This window comes from Diprion similis, chromosome 3 (genome assembly GCF_021155765.1).
Source record: "Diprion similis isolate iyDipSimi1 chromosome 3, iyDipSimi1.1, whole genome shotgun sequence".
NCBI classification, from domain to species: Eukaryota; Metazoa; Arthropoda; class Insecta; order Hymenoptera; family Diprionidae; genus Diprion; species Diprion similis.
In genome coordinates this window covers 9,515,584-9,534,733 of record NC_060107.1, presented here as the reverse complement: position 1 = coordinate 9,534,733, position 19,150 = coordinate 9,515,584, and the positions used below count along the sequence as shown (strand labels likewise).

At 38.3% G+C, this 19,150-nt stretch overlaps 1 protein-coding gene across 2 annotated transcripts in view; it reads right to left on the bottom strand.

Annotated features, from left to right (window-relative positions):
* LOC124404020 (UNC93-like protein) overlaps positions 1 to 19,150 on the bottom strand; it is a 54,669-nt gene that overhangs the window by 12,146 nt on the left and 23,373 nt on the right. For both annotated transcript variants that reach the window (XM_046877825.1, XM_046877824.1), the window contains exons 3-4: positions 16,958 to 17,177; positions 4,435 to 4,597 (exon numbers count right to left, since the gene is read on the bottom strand). In XM_046877825.1, the coding sequence (XP_046733781.1) occupies positions 4,435 to 4,597; positions 16,958 to 17,177 (383 nt within the window). The remainder of the gene's footprint in view (positions 1 to 4,434; positions 4,598 to 16,957; positions 17,178 to 19,150) is intronic.

The following is a 19,150-nucleotide window of genomic DNA, read 5'->3' as shown; positions in this document are numbered from 1 at the left end:
ATCGGATCAATAGCTATGCTGTCTGCTATGAGCTGAAATGCGAACAAGTGGCGGGGAGTGCGAGGCTGTTATACTTGATCGAGACACGTAGGTACGAGAGGAACGCGTTAAAGGAGTGCTTTGAGCTGCTGGCCGCGCAAACTTTCGCTTTATATCGCTTTTGCAAACAACAACCAGGGACTCGACCGACCCACTAGAGCCTCCGGCAGTGATGTAAGTCGCGAACGCGTTTCGTCACGCAAGAGTACCACACCGTCGACAACCTGCAGGGTGCAGCCCCGCGACCGTAACGCATATCCTTGTGAGTGCGTGGGTAGCTGAATCGCGTCCAACTCGATCGAAGAGGAACCAGAACGGTGGCAAACCATCAGAAAAACGGTCTAAAATATAGAACTCGTACGGAGTTGCGAAGGATAACAGACGGTGTGGAAAAGAAAAGAAGGCCAGAGGTACCCAATAATTATCATTGCAATCCGTTACAATCTTTTCCATTATATCACGAGTTCAGGGATATAATACCTACGGCAATTCCGATTACGTAACTTGAATAATCCGACCTCTACGCGGTGAGCAAAGAGTAGAGTAAAGGAGTTTCAATTCGCGGTTGTGATCCGAATGGATGAATATGCAACTCGTAGGTGCAATTTTACGTTAAACGCATCGTCTTCCGATCAAAGTCGTGAGAAGATGCGATTTTGGAGAATACCGTACGTCAAAGACACTAGAATCTTAGAGTTGGTACGAAGATCTAACAACGAGCGATCGTATAACGAAGGTCGATCGACTGAAGAAGCAGGATGTAGTGCTGAATCATAGACAAGTTGCAGGGTCCGGTACATCAGAAGAGGAAGGTGCGTGCCTGGAGTCGTCTGACGATTAAAAAATCGCGAACAAGTACTGGTCTGAAGGTAGCTGCAGTTAGCAACAGGCTGGCAACTATCGCAGTGGCGACCCTGTTGGAGTCCTGGGCGTATCCGAGAGACACTCGACTTCGTGCTGGAGCTCTGTAGCAGCGATAGTAACGCGATGAAAGTAGAGGGGTGATGAGATCAGTCGTAGTGTTAGTGAGTTGCACACTTGTTCATCATCCCGCCGTAACCAACGACTGCAAGACTAGTTGCATGCTAAGTTGATGCACACCGAGCTGCGGTACGTTGCATGTCCAGTAACTTCGTTCCATAGGCATTGCAACCTGGGAGATACGATGCGGTAGGACGAGATATTCCGGGGTCTATTTATACCTCGGGTCGTTCGAACCTCGCCAAGGTGCAGCTGATGAAAAAGACCGGCATCCACCACCACACTGTGCAGACCATCGGTCTTTGGCACTCAGAGCGCCCTTGCGCCAGGAGTCAAGAGAGCGTTCGAATAGCGCCGGACATCGACGTACTTTCAATATGTTTACCGTTACTAGGTCTAAAAATAACCTTCTTTACTCCTTACCGATCATAAGGAATACCTTGTTAATTCAAACCCTCCGGCACCGGATCTTTGGATTTTTCCATCCAAGGCTTTCACATCCTTTTAGAGACCTTTTACCCGTCCTCTAGGCTATCTGAACGCATTTTGGATTTGGACCATTGATATGGGGTTTACTCCCACAAAATTGAGAGGATGTAAACTTGGCTGTTTCGTAATTGTTACAATTGGTATGATCGTGTGGAAATTACCGAATATCATCGGCCTTTGGTCAAATTTTTCTACTCTCAAGGTCTCTGACTGTTTGGGATGGAAGAGAAAATTCTTTTTTGGGATCGACGTTTAACTTGAAACCATGTAATGTATAAGCGAACCATGTTGCTGATGAATTGTTATTCGTGCAATGATGATGCGTGAGATCATCCGTTCCGAATGATTGATGAACTAAAAGGAGTATCGGAAGGCTACAGCCTTCATTGATATCACTGACTTTTTGCCATTTGCATAAACAATCCTATCCGAATATTTATTTTTTCTTGTTAGCAGCGTGATTCCTGTACAACAAATCAATCTCTGGTTGATTTCCGGTATTTTGAGAAAAGAAATATAGTTGATTCCCGGCAATAAAGTTCCCGCAGTTATATCGACAAGCGATAACCAAGGTGTACTTGTACGGCCATCTTGATTTGCGGTGAAGTAATGCGGAGGTTTTTACCGTACATATATTCTCCTACCTTATTTACAATTTCCAAGTAATTCCTTAACCGCTCGAAATAGCACCGGCGCGGCGGACTCGAGTCGACACGGTGTTAGATGGCGGGTTTCCGTTCGTTCCGCGAGTCGCGGCCGCCGTGCGAGAAGTTGAAGAATAATGAGAGGATAAACAAGAAGAAGTGGAATAAAAAGAAACCCAAGAAAATAAAAGAAAGAAGAAAACTCGATAAGGCTACGGCCGTACGCTGCTGAGACTCCCGTCGAGTAACTCCTTCCACCTGCAGAGTCGAGGAGAGGTTACCGCCGACGAGGATCGCGAGGCCTGGCGCCACCAAGACACGCAAAAGGAGAAAATGAGAAGACAGACGGACGTGGCGGGTCGAGAGCCAATCTTCTATTCGTTCAACTTCTTCTGATTTTGCGCTGGAAGTAGGTTATAAACAAGAAACTCTGATTTACAGTATATTTGCTGCGCCACTGCTGGCTAATCCACGCCGGTACTTTATAAGTAGGGTAAGACAGACGGACGCCTCAAGGTGATCGTTTTTAGTATCGAAATTCCTTTATTTTTAACTGCGTCGCTCCTGCGTCGGAAGAGTTGCGGTCTTACAGGCGCATGCGAACGTTCGTGAGCAGAATTTTTGGATTCCGTACTTTTATCGAAGGTTAAATCCCACGTGAATGATTCTTGCCGTCATTTTATTTCGCCTGAAATAGCAATCTATATCCAGTGAGCAGCGAAAACCATATTATCAAGGAAATAAAATCGCAAGCGTGTGAACGACGGCCATCTTGATATCCTCTATCGAGTTTATTTCATGGCGTGTATACGTCGTCCGATATGTTTACACTGAAAATTACATGTTGTTCGACGAAAGAAAATGTCGCGTAGAATTGTATTCTCCGTGATGTTGAAGGAAAATACTTTATAAGTATACCAACGTAAATATTTACGCGCACAACGACCTCCAAAAGCAATATTTTCGCCAAACGTTATTACCTACTAATACACACGGCAGGTTGAATTCGATTAATCGACAGGTGTGATATAAAGAAAAATGCGTATTTATTAACACTCTACTCCGTCATCGCTCTAGCATACACATTCTTGGTTTGTAGACATTTAATTTGTGTTTGCAGTAAAATATCTATCTGGAATCATCGGAGTACTGTTTGTTATTTCACCTAGATACACTTCTAACAAAGGCAACTAACTACACGCTCGCAACGATGAACAAGTACACCGTACAAGTGTCGTTTGACGTAGCCACTAGTATTTTCAGCAGGGACGTCAATTGGGGGTTGAAGACACGTAGCGCTCATTAGTCACGTACAAAGTTATCAGAACGCTATTTCTTCCGTAAAACAATCACGTATAATGCCGCTCAATTTTCCTAAACAATAACACGGACCGCCTCAAGAGAAAAATTTTTCAATCTGCCTAAGGAATTCGCCCATTTTCTATGAAATAGTAAAACTTGGAATTGTCAAGGTGAAATTTTCAAAGCTCAGGAAATGTCGCTCACTGTCACTAGAGTCTTTCGCCAATTGATTAACAGTCCAATAGCGAATGGCCGCACGACATCGCGACTACAAGAATTGAAACAAAGCCAGCAGACATTTCCGCAGAAACCGTCAAACATTCCGCGAGGTTTGCAAAGAGGGAAAGAACGACAGCTCGCCACGCACCCTGTGGTGAGCGAAGATACGCGGGCAGGGATTTAATTCCCTCTAGTCAAGAAGTTCTTCGTCTCATTCACGGGCATCCGCCCAACTCCTTTTCCCGCAGTTTATATCCAAGACGGTGGTTCTGCGCAAGGACTTGTGCAAGTATGCATTCATCCGCCTTACTCTATTGCAGCGGAGGTATACGAAAGGCATTAGAAAGTGCAGTCAAAGCCAGCCTCGTTCCTTCTGCAGTCATGCTTATACACTATTATTAGAAGATCTTTGCAATTTATAAAACCAACGTAAATGGCGAAATTGTTTCAACTCCTGTTCCCTGCAATTTATACACGTCCATGGATAAAATCTACGCCACTTCAAGGCGCGCTAACACTGAGTTCATCAGACTTTCAAGATCACACTTATGCAGCTATTCCGAATGAAGAAGGTATTCCGATCAGCGCTTTGCGTCAAAACTTCCGGAATGCTTCCGCCCAAGCAGATGCTTGCCAAAAATTTGATAAAAATCATCCGCATCGCGTTTCTCGATCTAGCCTTGGATTCTCATTAACAGTTACCTTCTTCCAGTCTACGTGTTGTCATGGCATCGTCGCTGCTAAGTGGGATAATTCTTACCTGAGTATACTCGGCGCCGATGAAGGCCTGTTCAATGCCGATGAATACCGTGATGGGAATGAGAAGCTGTTGGTAGGGTTTTTTGAGCTGATAGGCGGTGGCAGAGAGGAGTTGGATTCCACTGAGCTCCTGGCTGTCAGCTCTTCGCTGTTTTTCACCGTACCTGAAACAAGTTAAAGATAAATTTCGCAAAAAGTTTATATATACAGTGAGGTGTACCGAGGTATTGGTATACCAAAGAAGGGAAATAGGGTATCTCGAGAATCCTTTGCAACGGTACAAACGCAGCGACTAAACTCGACTGGATAAAATTACACTGCTCGTATGCAACCGACGATCCATCGATCGGTGTTGGTACAGCCTTGCGACGACCTCGCTGATAGGCAGGATATGGGCAACCGATCGTTAAACACATACACACACACACACACACAGACACACACAGTGCGGCGTAATTACGAATTTATGCCAACTCGCATCTCTTCTCCTTTTCTAAGAAAAACACACGCACATGCTTGTCCATAGACATGCAGCCACTTATATTGGCAGGCAGGGAAAAGCAGACTCGCGATTTGAATCCGGTATACGCGAGAACCCGCGAATTTGCATTAGTTACCATACTGCGTGTGTACATAAATACTATCGCACACACACGATCTCTCAAAAGAAGTGAAGATTTCTTCTTTTTTTTTTTCAATCGACTATATTTAGAAACTCATGATCCGTTCGATGTCGATTCAGCGTGCAATAGATCTATCGCAGAGATCTCGCTTCCATTGTGTTGTAAGATAAAAAAAAAATTACTAATAATTACCCGCTGCATGTTCGAATCGGATATGCAAGTTCGAAGTTTGTAATAACAATCACTTTTTTATCTTGGGTAAAAATTTCGATCTTTCCTAACACCAAAGGGAAAAAATTCATTCTCTAATTTTCTCCTCATTGGGATTGAATTTATATTAAATAAATTGAAAATAAGGAACAATAATTTGAATGAGTAAATAAATAAATAATTTCTTATGCGAACTACTTTAGTAGTGCCAAATTCTCTCGAACAGTACCTACTTTCTATTTTATCTTTCACGGAAAGTCTCGCCGATGGAGGGGGGGGGGACTTTTTCGAATAAACGAATAACAAGAAATTGTATACTGACAGAGAATACTTCTTTCGATAGTTTGTAAATTTTTGCATCTCAAATATGCATGAATATATTAAGTAGTTGGAGTAGTGATAAAATTCACTTTCGAGTACCAAATTATAAAATAACGCCATCTTTAGTATTTAGCCCTTGATAATAAGTAATGAAACCGTCGTGACAAATAGTTTGAATTGCATGAAAAATTCAATGTTATGTGACGAGAGAGAGAGTGATTGATTTGTTTGTATATTATAGAGGTGAAGAGTATAAGCGTGCCAATTCATCACCCCCCCCCCTCCCCCGCCCCACGAAAAAGCATAATGCGAATTAAAAGGTTCACCTTCCAAACGAAACTGAATTTGGGACAGCAACTAGCAAAAACGACGCCTAGCGATAAGGGAGCAAATATTCGGCAGACACCTTCTAAGAACCTCACGTGTAGATTGCATCTCGGTCGAAGATCCCTGCAAACGGGTTGAGCTAAATATAGAAGCGGTAAAAGAACCGGGCCCGATCTCGCTTAAGGGTCTTGACAGCTACGGGGAGGGCGGCAAGGTGTAGGTCCGAAATTAGCCCAAAAAGGAACAAGTGAATCGGCGAAACGCGAATCTTGAGTTACGGGGGGCGAGGAGGGGTCGGTGGCATGGCAGGGTATAAGGATCGTTCAGGCGGATCGGATCGACGCTGCGGACAAGAGACCGGACAACATTCCACAAAACACGTTTCAGTTTCTGGAGTCGAACCTGGACCTCCACCACGCGGGTTTATCCCTCGGCATATCCGTGTGTGTGTGTATATATACATGTATAGGTATGTATGTGTAATACCGCTGTGCAACAAGTAAGCCGCGACGTATTAGCCGTCGACTCATGGTCTTGTTCGTCGAGCTGGGAGAGGAGCTTTTCTTCTTCTTCTTCTTCTTCTTCTTAGAGTAGCTTGTACAGGTTAAATACTGTGATATAAAACGAGGATTCGAAAGCGGTTGTATAAGTGCGTCATGCTCTTAGATGAAGAACAAGCCTTTTTGTCAGATTCATTTCAGGCTTTGAATCGATGCAATGCGGAACACGGGAACAATATTGTTATACAAAACTGTATCGACTTTGGGCATTCGGTTATTCATATAGTACGAATTAATTCTCTGGATCGAGTTCCTCGTTTTTCGAAACTTACAATGATTGCAATCAATTTTCTTCAATTCAGCAAAATTATATTCGATTTTTTTCCATCAATTTCTGAAAAGCCTTCTAATTGTTACTGACGCGTAAATAACCGTAAAATAACTTTAATTGACCTGCGAAATTTGGATTACACCTGATCGAATGAAAGGTTAGTTCAAGTACTCGAACTGAATTTCGAATTTTGCAATAGCAAAAAAATTTGTCGAAGATCAATCGTACCGAAACCAATCGAGCTTTTGTCCGCCTATAAAACGAGCATCCAATGATCGATCGCATCAGCAGTAGGTACTAAGAGTGAATTGCTGTACCTATATCATGGTTCAGCATGCATGCCAAGGTCGCAGAGACACGGAGAACCTGAAATGCTTGCAGTCTACAAGGTGCACGATTACTTCGAGCGTGCAGAAGGAGTGAACAGGAGAGAATAAGATTGGATTGCATTGGATAAGATTGGACACATCGATGACCCCTGATAAAATTCACTCAACTATAAAGAGGCTCATTATAAAAGATCTGACTCTGGCGTAACGATTAAAATTCAAGACGTAAGCAAGATTCGCGTACCATTTATTGACCTTTTTCGTTATATCCGTTCGATCCTGAGTTCTAAAATTACCAAAAAAATAAATCTACAGTGTCTAACCCTCTAGCAATTGGTTTCAGTCATCGAGAAACTCACAATTTATTCTGTCGATATATAATTTTTATTCAATAATTGGATCTAAACGACATGTCAATCGCTGGTACCCTTTACCTCAACTCTACGAACTCCGATGATAAAATAATTAACTCCTGTACACAAGCATAAAAGAAAATTGTTTTACCATCGGGGAGAGTAAAGTTACTTGTATTGTAATCGTCAGGCCAAAGTTAGGCGTTTTTTTATCAGCCTGTCTACAGGTGAGTGAATTTTATCAGGAGCCATAGACATGAGAAGGATCGAGTGGGGAAGATACGTAAATTAATCGCGTGCCTGCTGCGACACAGTCGCAAGTCCCGGATGCCCCTTTCTCCGATATAATATGTTAGTTATTTTCACCGTAACGGTACATGTCATTGAAATACTGTATAAATATACTCGCACCAACGTATGCGTGCAAAGGCGTATGTTTCACGCGTATCAATGTATACAGCAGTTTATTCCAGTGTCGGGGCGCTAATGTCGTCAATATTCAAGATATACGTACGTTGTTACAAGTGTAACAAGTGCGTACATACCTACTCGTATACTGCACGCATTCGTATCCGTTGCAGCTTTATATTTACAGCTTTTATTTGTCTCACTTTCCGTGCGCGTAAAACGGATCGCAATAATATTTCAATAATAATATCATCTGTGATATATGACAGTAGAAGTTTAGAGATGACAGATAATCCGTTGCAACAAATATTTTCTTCAACCTACTTTCATTGAGAAAAGAAATGTAGTTACTTGTTCTTTTTTCCATATTCACTGTTTTCAACCTGTTTCTTTTTTTATCTTTCTTGTACCTGTAATCGACATCTGCTATAGAATATAGCGCATAATACGCAGCGTTAACTGCACTAGTTGCCAATATTTCATCTCGAAAATCACGTCAGGATTATTATTATTATATATATTTAATAATCCTGTTCTGTGCATTCCTTACTGAATCATAAAGTGTGTAGTTGCAGTGTATTTTCACAAAGTCGTACTTTTCAGCACTTAAAATGGAAAAACAAGTCTGCAGTAAGGGTAATAAACAGTCTTGATACGTAATTGCAATAACGATGCGGTTATACATACAAGTATAATAATTTTTATTTTATATTCTTTGGGTATTATTGCGGCAGTATTTTAACCATCTTCGCATCAATATCCTTATTCTTTTTTTCGATCAACAAAATTTTTGTTCGCTGTGAGTGTCAATTTTAAGGAGAGAAAAGAAAAAAAAACTTTTTGGCCAAATTTTTCAATTACAACTAAAACACACTCGCATTGTTTATACACGATTATGAGTTAAATTTAACCCTAATTGAATATGAATCGAATTTGATCCCAAACATTTTTCAAACTCCTCGTAAAGTTCAGGAATAGACTTTCACAGTCCGTTTTTTTTTTTGCTCGAAATTAATTCGGTAGAAAAAAAAGTTCGGTAAAAAATTTTTTCTCCCTTTCACCCCAAATTTTCCGATGTTTTAAAATATTTAAACGATCGATTCTGGTTAGGAAAACTCAGAAAGCTTTTCCTGCGACCCTTAACCGATACGTAGATATTTATTCCAGATTTTTAAAACTCCTTATTGAAGCAGGATATCCTTTTTTTAGAGTTATGGTGTATTTCAATGACCATCGAGGCTTCTGTATAATTAAATCCGAGCATAAGATTCCCCGTATTTTTCTCATATCCGACGTGTTTTACAACCGTGCTGAAATCGTCCACTTATCGCGATTCCACACGCGAGGAAGTAATTTTTCACTCCTTTATTTTCGTTTAATTTCTATTTTTTTTTTTTTTTTTTTTCTTATTCTCTCTTCTTCTCCCACGTTTCAGCCAATATTTCCCGTCAACGAACTGCAGGAGGTCGACGATATTCCACAAGCACAGTGCCTACGTATCGACTCGACCGAGACTGGATTGCAAAAAGAATAGTCAATTTTCTCCATCTCTCAGCTGTTCCCCTCTGACTATTGCACGTTTTTAATTAATATTCTAACAATCGCACCTGGCTCTATAGTATATATACGTGTAGGTATATAACATGCATACGTATGCATATACAACTTCGGACAAACTATCAGTGATAAAGAGTTTGGTGCCATCCTGTGCCAGCCTCGAGACCCATGAGTATCGTGTGTTTAATACATCCTTGGCCTCCTGCAGCAGCAGCAGAAGAAACGGCGGTTGTTAAATTTATTCAGAAGACACCGATGACTCGGCCATTTTGAACCGATTTTCTTTATTTTTTTCTTCGTCTTTTTTTTCTTCTTCTTTCGTGGAACCGAGGTGTTGTAAACCAAATGAGGTCTCGCACTGCCGCTTAGCGAGTCAAAAGTTAACATTGATCGTTGCGGAAAATTACAAACGTTTGTTACACAGAGCCAGGACAAATGCTCAAGATTCTTCACGATCTAAGACTATCGCGACGAGTCTTATAGGTATGGGATATGCGAGTATCTATTACAGTCGAAGGTCGTGTATCGACATCGTATACCGATCGCCAACGATTTGTCGTGCGTACATAACTGCTTCTATTCACTATGTGCCTGCACAGTAAGAAGTCTCGGTCTGCTCTCTCGCGGCTAAAAACGTGCCTGAGTAGTTAGAACAGACTTTGCACACTGCTATGTACAGTGTAAAAGGTGCAGATCGTTGGTAGATATATGTAACTACTCGGTGAACAAAGGTATGTCGAGAAATCGAGTTACGAGATCACTCGGTAGCGACATATACGTACAATATAACTACATATATCTGATTTACTTTGGTACAACTGCAGAAGGACGCCCGGAAAATGTTGTTACAAGAGGAATGAAAAATTCGAAACGCGCTAGTCATTCTGATACCATTTTATCTTTATTTTTCTTCTTCTTCTTCTTTTTTCCCTTGCATCGAGTGTAATGGAGGTAAGTACACTTTGTTCTTGTAGTCGTGAGAGAATGGAATTCAGTTACATAAAATTTTGTCGCTTTTTGTTGCAGATTGTAAAAACAATTAGAAACAATGCCAGCCAGTTTATAATGTCTTTTCAGAATCCTCGTATTATTGGTTTTTTCAGATTTGGTGTAAGTACGAGATCGGTGTCCATTTAATTGGGTGTTGTAATATCGACATCAAACTATAAACCCGATTTATATCAGAATTTTGCGACGCGTTCTTAAGCTTAAAATTGAAAAAATTTTATCAAGCGTGAAATAAATTTCTTTCTCGAATATTCAAATTTGTGTGAACAATTTTTTCAATTATTTTCATATATCGTAAATTATGCAGTAAAAAAATTGATTCACAGAACTTAGACCCCCACCCCTCTCTGTTCAAAGCGTCTGCTTTTTACGCGATAAAATATTGGCGAGGGAATCCCAGAATTTTGCGATAAACGTGAAATGAACTATCGAAAAAATTTTGAGGCATCAATAAACAGTTTCAACTGCATTATATTCAAGTATATATGTATATTTTAAACTCTAGTGAGTAGGTGAGAGAGATATATTTACATTCGTACGTGGATAAATTCAGTGAGTCAGGTTTCAGCTTGTCACGTGTAGCATTTCGCGCAACAGGTGTGTACGACATGTATACATATATACATGTAAAACGTATATACACCTACTAAGTAAGTCTATCCGTCCTTGTTCTTATATCTTGCCGTTAACTCATTCAGCACAGTCACTACCTGTGTATTATACCTATATATATATATATATATATATATATATACAAGATACTGCATACGCTATACATGTCAATGATATGCGGAAGATATTTTGCGGTTTGTTGTCAACTTATTCGTGGAAGAATGCGGCCAGGTTTACGATTCAGCTATTACAATCGGATCACCTTCTCATATAAGATATTATTTTATTGCGTAATCGCAGGTTCAACAACCCACACTTGTTAATCTAGTGAGATTTTCGACGGTTATTCAACTGCAGTTGACGACTTTTATACGCATTATACAGATATGCAACAAAAAACTGCACACATTTTTTTTTTTATATTGTATTTTATAGATTTTGACTCACTGAAACCGGAATAAATATATTCAAGAAGTTCCATCACGTCAGGAAACTCCCGTTTAATTCGAAATCTGGGATCCTATAGTTGATTTTAAATATGTGTTAAAGTGAATAAATACAAACAGCGAAACATAAAATGAAAAACGAAATGGTGTTCGGAGGTGTATCAAAGAGGAAAAAAAAAAGGTTTCATAGGCGAAAAGAATGAACACGGAATGTTAAATACATTTTATAAAAAAAATTCTTTGTTTAATTTCATGAGCTTATGTTGTTGTATGAGTCAAATGTTTTTTTATGCAAACATTTGGCATTTTGCAAGAATAATGTATGCGATTCGTTTATTTGAATTTACCCTCTTCTGAAACATTCTCTACAAGATTTCGAAAATTCCACATCAAAGTGAAAAACTTTTCCACCCTTTTTCATCATCGCAAGAGACGCAAAACGAGGGTACCGAAGAAAAAAGGAAATGAGATGGCGGCGCCTGAGTCGTAGATAACCGTGGAGAGAGAAATTACAAGACAGGCAATTAGCGTGCAGTCAAATTACCAAGCTTCCGTGTGGTTCTGCAAATCTGCTCTTTGACTGATTGCCAATAATTAGAATAACAAGTTTTCAAGAATTATTTATCCTTGAGGTGAAGTAGGAGAAGGAAAATAATATGAACGGATCGAGAATCGTTCGTGGAAACATAACCTAATCTCCACCCGCATAACGAACAATTTATGAGTAAATATAAATGCGTGTGTATATAGTCCCAGAATTGTTAAAACAATCCATATTGGGTCAGCGGCAAATGAAAGAGCAAACAGGGAAAGAAAAACAACTGGACTGCAGAGAATTTAACAGTTGCCGTACGGTTTACAGGAAGCAAGTTATATTGGCGCGAACTTTAAACCAAGAAAACAAAGATAAAGCCAATCGGAGACCGCGTGCACATATATTTATATTATTTGCTCCATAAGTTTGTGCCGGACGGACGAACCGCGTTGTCGACTAATTGTAAAACGACACACCAGATTGTTATTATTTCCTTGTTTCTTTTCCGCAGCGCATTGTTTTCGGTCTTATATATACGCACCGGAAAGTAAAATACGTAATGATCATTGAAAGTGACATTTTTTTTTACTCTCCTTAAAACACGTACAGACAAGTACGACAGTTTTAAGATTTCGCGTGGCTTCTTCGTATCTCTGATCGTCGTTCTTTATTTCGAATTACCCGAGTATATATAATAAACAAAAAATAACATCTTTGAAGCGCTGCTTATACTCAAATATACTACAGATCTGACAATGAGAATGAATACGAGAGAATTAGGTGGAAATAAGGAGAAAAAAATAAAATAAAAAAATTACATTCAGCTCGCAATCAATGACAATGATGAACATAAGTATAATCGGTGTGTATCTGAGGCAAGCTAATTATTAGTGCCAGCCGCGATCGACTACGCGATGCAAACAACTGGAAGTAGGTACGTCCATGGCCATTGTACCTAAGCAAGCTTCTCTAGACTTGTTAGTAATAATGTACGTCACAGAACTTAGCAGTGTGTCCACCAATTTCGGACTCTTCATGCATAACATGAATCATGCATGTGATACCGACAAGATCGAATCGTCCAATCGCCGTTGCACATAAATTTAAAACTATTGGCTTTCTTGAGTATCCACGAATTGAAAATAGAAGAAAACAAAGAAGGAGAAAAAGGAAATGCGGTTTCCTTAACCTTTAAGAGGATGCGTGAAGCACACAGGTTACGTTGCGACTCTCGAGCCGCATATGTAGGCACTTATAGATATAATGGGTGCATATATGCGGTGTTGCCACAGCTTTTCAGTACAATCACGTCCCTCCCGATAACAAAGCGAACGAAGGTTGTTCTCTTTGCCTCGTTTTCTTCATTGTGCGTACATGAGCATATGAGCATATAAATGCAGTATAAATGCATGCCTCGTTATACGTTTAAAACAGAAAATCTGTTACGAGTAATTGGATGTAAGTATATAACATATACATATAACAAGAGTAAGTAGCGCTAAAATCGAAAAACAAATTATCTCTGCTACTGGAGTTTTGCTCGCATAATCGCGATGAACTCACGACAAAAAAAAAAAAAAATTACAAATAATTACCTAAAAATACAGATAATATACGAGAATAAAAGAAGGTAACTTTTCGATGAATACCAACCACTGGTGTTACATAAACGTATACGTCGTTCGCGAATATTATACTATCTGCAACGAAACCATGTGCAGACGAAACAACAACCGAGCGCGTTCATGCGTTGCCCGTCGGATGTCCGCCATTTTGTAATCACATACCTCGATGAGAATGAGGGAGGATCTCTAGGTTTTACTTATTGTTAGAGAACGCCACACGCACGCGTACACACAGATAAAGTTTGGTCGTCATTACCTTTGTTTCGTAATACTTGTAGACAATCCGAGATCAAACTTGCAGCGCTGCGTTGCAGGTGCAGGATACGAGCATGTATGACATATTTCGCTGCATTGAACAACAACGAACCATAGGAGAATTCCAAATCAGAAAAAAACTTAGTTCAAATTCGGACTCAACGCTTCCTGTGTTTTAGATATATGGAAAAGAATCGCGGTGAATTCAATGCCTAAATTGTACGTATATAGGTTATGTTAACGACAATAGTTAGTATCGAAAAATAAAACGGTGTGAAAAAGTGTATGCAGAAAGATTAAAATCGCAAAAAACTATCTCTTGTATACGTATATATTCTGAGTAAATCGCTGACAACTGCATGTTCCGTCGTCTGCTAAAAATCGGAGAGCAATTGTTTCCCAGGGTAACCAACCATGAAATTTTTTTACAGATATAGGTTTTGAGTACAAGTGACGGTGACAATTGTCAAAATTTTTGACGTTACGTTCACGACGGTTAGTCACCCTGGGAAACAACTGCTCTCCGATTATTAGCAGACGACGAGGCATGCAGTCGTTAGCAATTCACTCTATATTAAAGTAATGCAGCGCAGCGTTTTCACGATACAAAAACAGACGCGGGTAAAATTTTTCTTCGCGTATTTGCTGACAGACAAAACTAAATATGAATATATATATATATATATGAAATATTATATAACATAAATTATTTCATACACACGCATGTTACACACATACGTAATAAAGTTTACGAATGTGTTACTCAACCCGGGGATACAGTTTTCGCGAAGTACAAACGCGTAAATATACCATATGGATAAGGTACACATGTGTAGCAAAATGTGTTGTACATATTTGCAGTCTGCTCGTGCAGTCTTGAATAACAAGGAGACGAGAGAAATATGTTTAAATCCTTTGTTTTGTCTTTAATGTTATTAGACGACAGACGTTTACTTGACGAAATTTTAATTGCAGGCTAATTGTAGTAAATAAATTCGCATTGTAATTCGCGCGTAATGTGTGTAACGGGTTGTATAATGGACACAATTAAGCGAGGAAACTGTTTCGGGTAACGGATTATTTGAGAAGATCATCGGTGCAACGAGCGAAGAAATCAGGTTGTAACCTTAACCGGTTTCGAAATTAAGTCTGACGAAATGTATTTTGTGGAATATAGAATGCAATCCATAAGAGAAAAGAAAAAACATTGATTATAGAACTTCGTGCAGCATTGACGCCCACAACAAACCGGTGTGGTTGATCATTTATTCGCTAATCCTGAAAGCAGCTGCAAAAGCTTGCAATTCGCTGTGGAACTCTTTTTTGATGTTTAAGGTAAGGATTTTATCACGCCATAACCGCGTAAATTTTAGTATTTATCAAATGATCTATTACTTGTGTATTAATTTGTCCACATTATTTATGAATACAATAATAAAAAATATTGAAGACATGGTTAATTTTGTTCAGAAAACTGTAGTTTCCAATTTCCATATAAATTGATAAAAATGATTATTTTCCATCCATATTTTGGCATTGTTAAATATTTAATCTTACAACATTGTGGATACCAATATTGATTTTATCAAACGACTGCGAGAAAATACTTATTTCAGTGAATTTGAAGAAAATGATGTGATGAATACTGAATATTCGTAAAAGTTATCGATTCTTAAACAACCGACTTTCTCAACAGCATCAAAAGAAAATTCAACAAGCTTTGCAAAAACGAAGATGAAACTGCGAGGCGCTAAGAATGACGCAGCACATAATACTGCAGCATGTGTATGTATATATAAATATATTCCATACATAGTACTCGTGTAAATAAGTGACGAAAATTGATTATTTTTCTTCATCTATCGCCTCGTTGAAAACGTATATATATATATATATATATATAATAAAGAGTACATATTTGCACACACGCGGGGTTTCGTTATCGTTGATTCAAGGCAACGATTAATTCGACATCTCGTTTGAGCAAGTGACCGTGAAATGCACGTAGAGGTATAATACACGTTGCAGAGAGCAGTTCAAGGCTGGACGCGAAGTAATTCTGAATAATTTTCTTTGAAAATATGTGTGGCTCTCGCAAGGACGTGTAAATTGTTACACCCATTTGTTCACGCGATAATAAATTGGCGCGAGTAATACGTGAGTGTGCAATTTTCGAAGCACCCAGTTACAGGTCGATGGTTATAACAAAAAAAAAGGTGCCTAATAAAAGAAGATTGAAAAAAAATATCCATGTATTGTATAATTGTAAATAATATACCGTGATCGTTGGTCACCGTTGATGAAAAAAGTATCAATCAATTGTTCGTTTGATTTTCTTTTTTTTTTTTCTCTCTCTCTCTCTTACTTCTTTCTTTGTTAAATCTTATACTCACGATACCGGATTAAAAAAACGTTCGTCTCGTCAGCGCCGGTTTGTCGAAACATGAACGGAGATTTGTTTCGTACGAATAGTGAAAAAGAAACAAAAAAAATAAATAAAAAAACAACGACAACACAACGTGTTATTGTTATCATTACTATTATCTCGGTTTGTTATGCGTCAATCATTCAGGCTCTTTAATTATTACATACACAAAGCGTGCAGTCGCGATTTGTAATATTAATTCGTGACAGTTCTGAAAAGCGAATTCCTCGCAACGTCGTTTTTTCTCTATATATATCTCTCTCTCTCCCTCTCTCTCTCTTTCTCATTCTTTCCTTCCTTTTTTTCGTCTTCTTTTCTTTATTTCGGGGTACAACTTACGTCGTTTTATTATTATTATTATTATTATTATTATAAAGCAAGGACTAATCTGTGTCTTATGCATAAAAGATTAGCCAAACTAACATTGCCAAATAGTGTTTAAACGCGAAGGCTGCACCCATACGGAGAAAAATAATCCGAGGTCGTGTTATATTTTATTCAAGAATGATCGGCACGAATATCTCGGGCTTTATGGATCACCTATGGACGCAGAAATTTTCCACAAACAGGGAGAACAGAAAAAGTTCACTAAAGTAAGGACGCAAATGAAAAATGGAAAACTGAAGGGACAGAATTTTAACGATCTATGATAAACTCACCTCGAAAGCGGATCGACGAATAGAGCAACTATTATCACCGCGAGCACCACGCAAGCTAGATAAATGGACGATATCTCGTAGATTTCCGAGTCTGGAGGCCTCTCGACGACTTCGTTTGCGCCGGCACCAACGACGCAGAAATTAGCACCGCAAAGCCGGATCTTCTCCTCGTTAACTGTGTGATTTCCATCACCGCTGCCAAACTCTCCGTTGCTCAAAACTGGAATCAGAATAATAACAGAAGTTGGCGTTAAAACTTGTCAAAAGTTAATCGATCGTTGCCGAAGAGAAGAATTCAAAGAAAAAAAAAAAAAAAACTGCGATCACGATTTTTTTTTTCCTAACAATTTTCTTTAGAAATTATTTAACGTCTGCCTTGACTAATGTTTTCTAAAAAAAAAAAAAAAGAAGATATTTACTTTTGGAGAAAAAAGTGTCACTGAGATCGTTTTTTCATTCTCTATTGCAATTTTTTCTGCACGAGATTACAGATGAGCTGATTATTACGATCTGACAAGTTTTTCAAAACTAATCTAATCTAATTTTCTAAACACAGATCGTCGTACCGTTAACGAAAAATTAAGAACTATAATTAAGTGTGATAAATTACAAGTTGAATTAATTAAACAAGAAACTAAAAAAAAAAAACAAGAAAAATAATAATAATACAATAATTACACTTTTTATAAGAATTTATTACGAGGAATCGTAGTAACTCGTTTTTCAAATTGCACGTTCAAACTAATTCCGTACAAATAAAAGTGCAGAAAACAAAAAACAAAAATGGTTTTTCGATCATTTTACAAAAATGATAAATATTCGATAATCCCTTCGCGTGATTCCTGCTTAAATTCTATTTCGCAAAATAAATATTGCAAATAAAAAAAAAAAAAAAAAATGACGACGAGGCAATATGGCAGTTGCAAAATGCAGGTTGCTGCTGACGAGGCGTTTCCGTGCCTCGGAATACTCGGCGGTTGCAGGATAGAGTAAAAAATATTGCGAATTAAGCGTCCATATTGACGTCCAAGGACGCCCAAGGACGTCACGTTGGCGACGCGCCCGTCGCGCCAGGGCTGATCGTTCTCTCTTTTTTTTTTTTCTTCTTCTTTTTAATCTTATTCCTTTACTTTTCCTTCCTTGGAGCTTGACGGCGTTTTTTTTCGCTGTATTTTCTTCACCTGCGTATGCAACGCGTTTCACAATTGCATTTAAGAAATCTTTTCCTTTATCAATTTTCTCTTATATTCAATTTTTATTCTTAATTTCAATTATCTTTTATACGAAAAAAAAGGAACACGTCGCCTGAAGTATCAAATCTGTGACATTTTTTTCATCACTGTATAGTATTAATGTCACGTATATAGTACATGATACAATTACAATATTTATCTCTCTTTTATAGGAATTTTTAATTGTACATTGTAATTATTTTTTTCTTAAATTCTGTCTCTAAGTGATATTATCACTCATTAGACACGAATAATCATCGATTAAAAATTGTATACCTATATGAATAGCATGTAAGTTGAAATAAATCAATGACTGTTATTATTATTGCTACAATCGTTACTATTGTTATTATTTAACGCTGTTTATATTCAATTAATTGTAAGTGAAAATTTATGGGAACCATGTATGGAATAAATTTTCAAATATACTAAAAAATTATGTGGAGAAATCATTTCTAAGAAGTTATAGCTATATCGTCATCATCGTCATCATTATTATTATTATTATTATCATAACCACGACGAGCAGCATCTGTATTGGATAGTTTATTCGACCCTGTTCGTATATCCTTCTTCGAAGAAACGATATTCATAAAATCACGCTAGAAACAAGACAGAACGTAAGAGAAAAAAAAAAACTACCAAAAAAACTTGTGCGAATTAAGCATCAATGTCTAGATCGGCAAAAATAATACAATCTATAACTATATACACTTGCGCAAATAAAAGTTTGCGCAAATAAAAGTTTGCACAAACAACTTGTGTATATTTACACATATAATACACGGTTATGTATACATATTTTCTGCATATGTATATATATAAATATATATATATATACATATATATACGTACAGGTCATTAAAATTTAAGGTAAGAATCGGCCCGAGGCGTTACTCAAAGCCAAACGATTTTACGTGGAATTGTTATTGAACATTCTGCATTCTTGAATCGTGTCGTC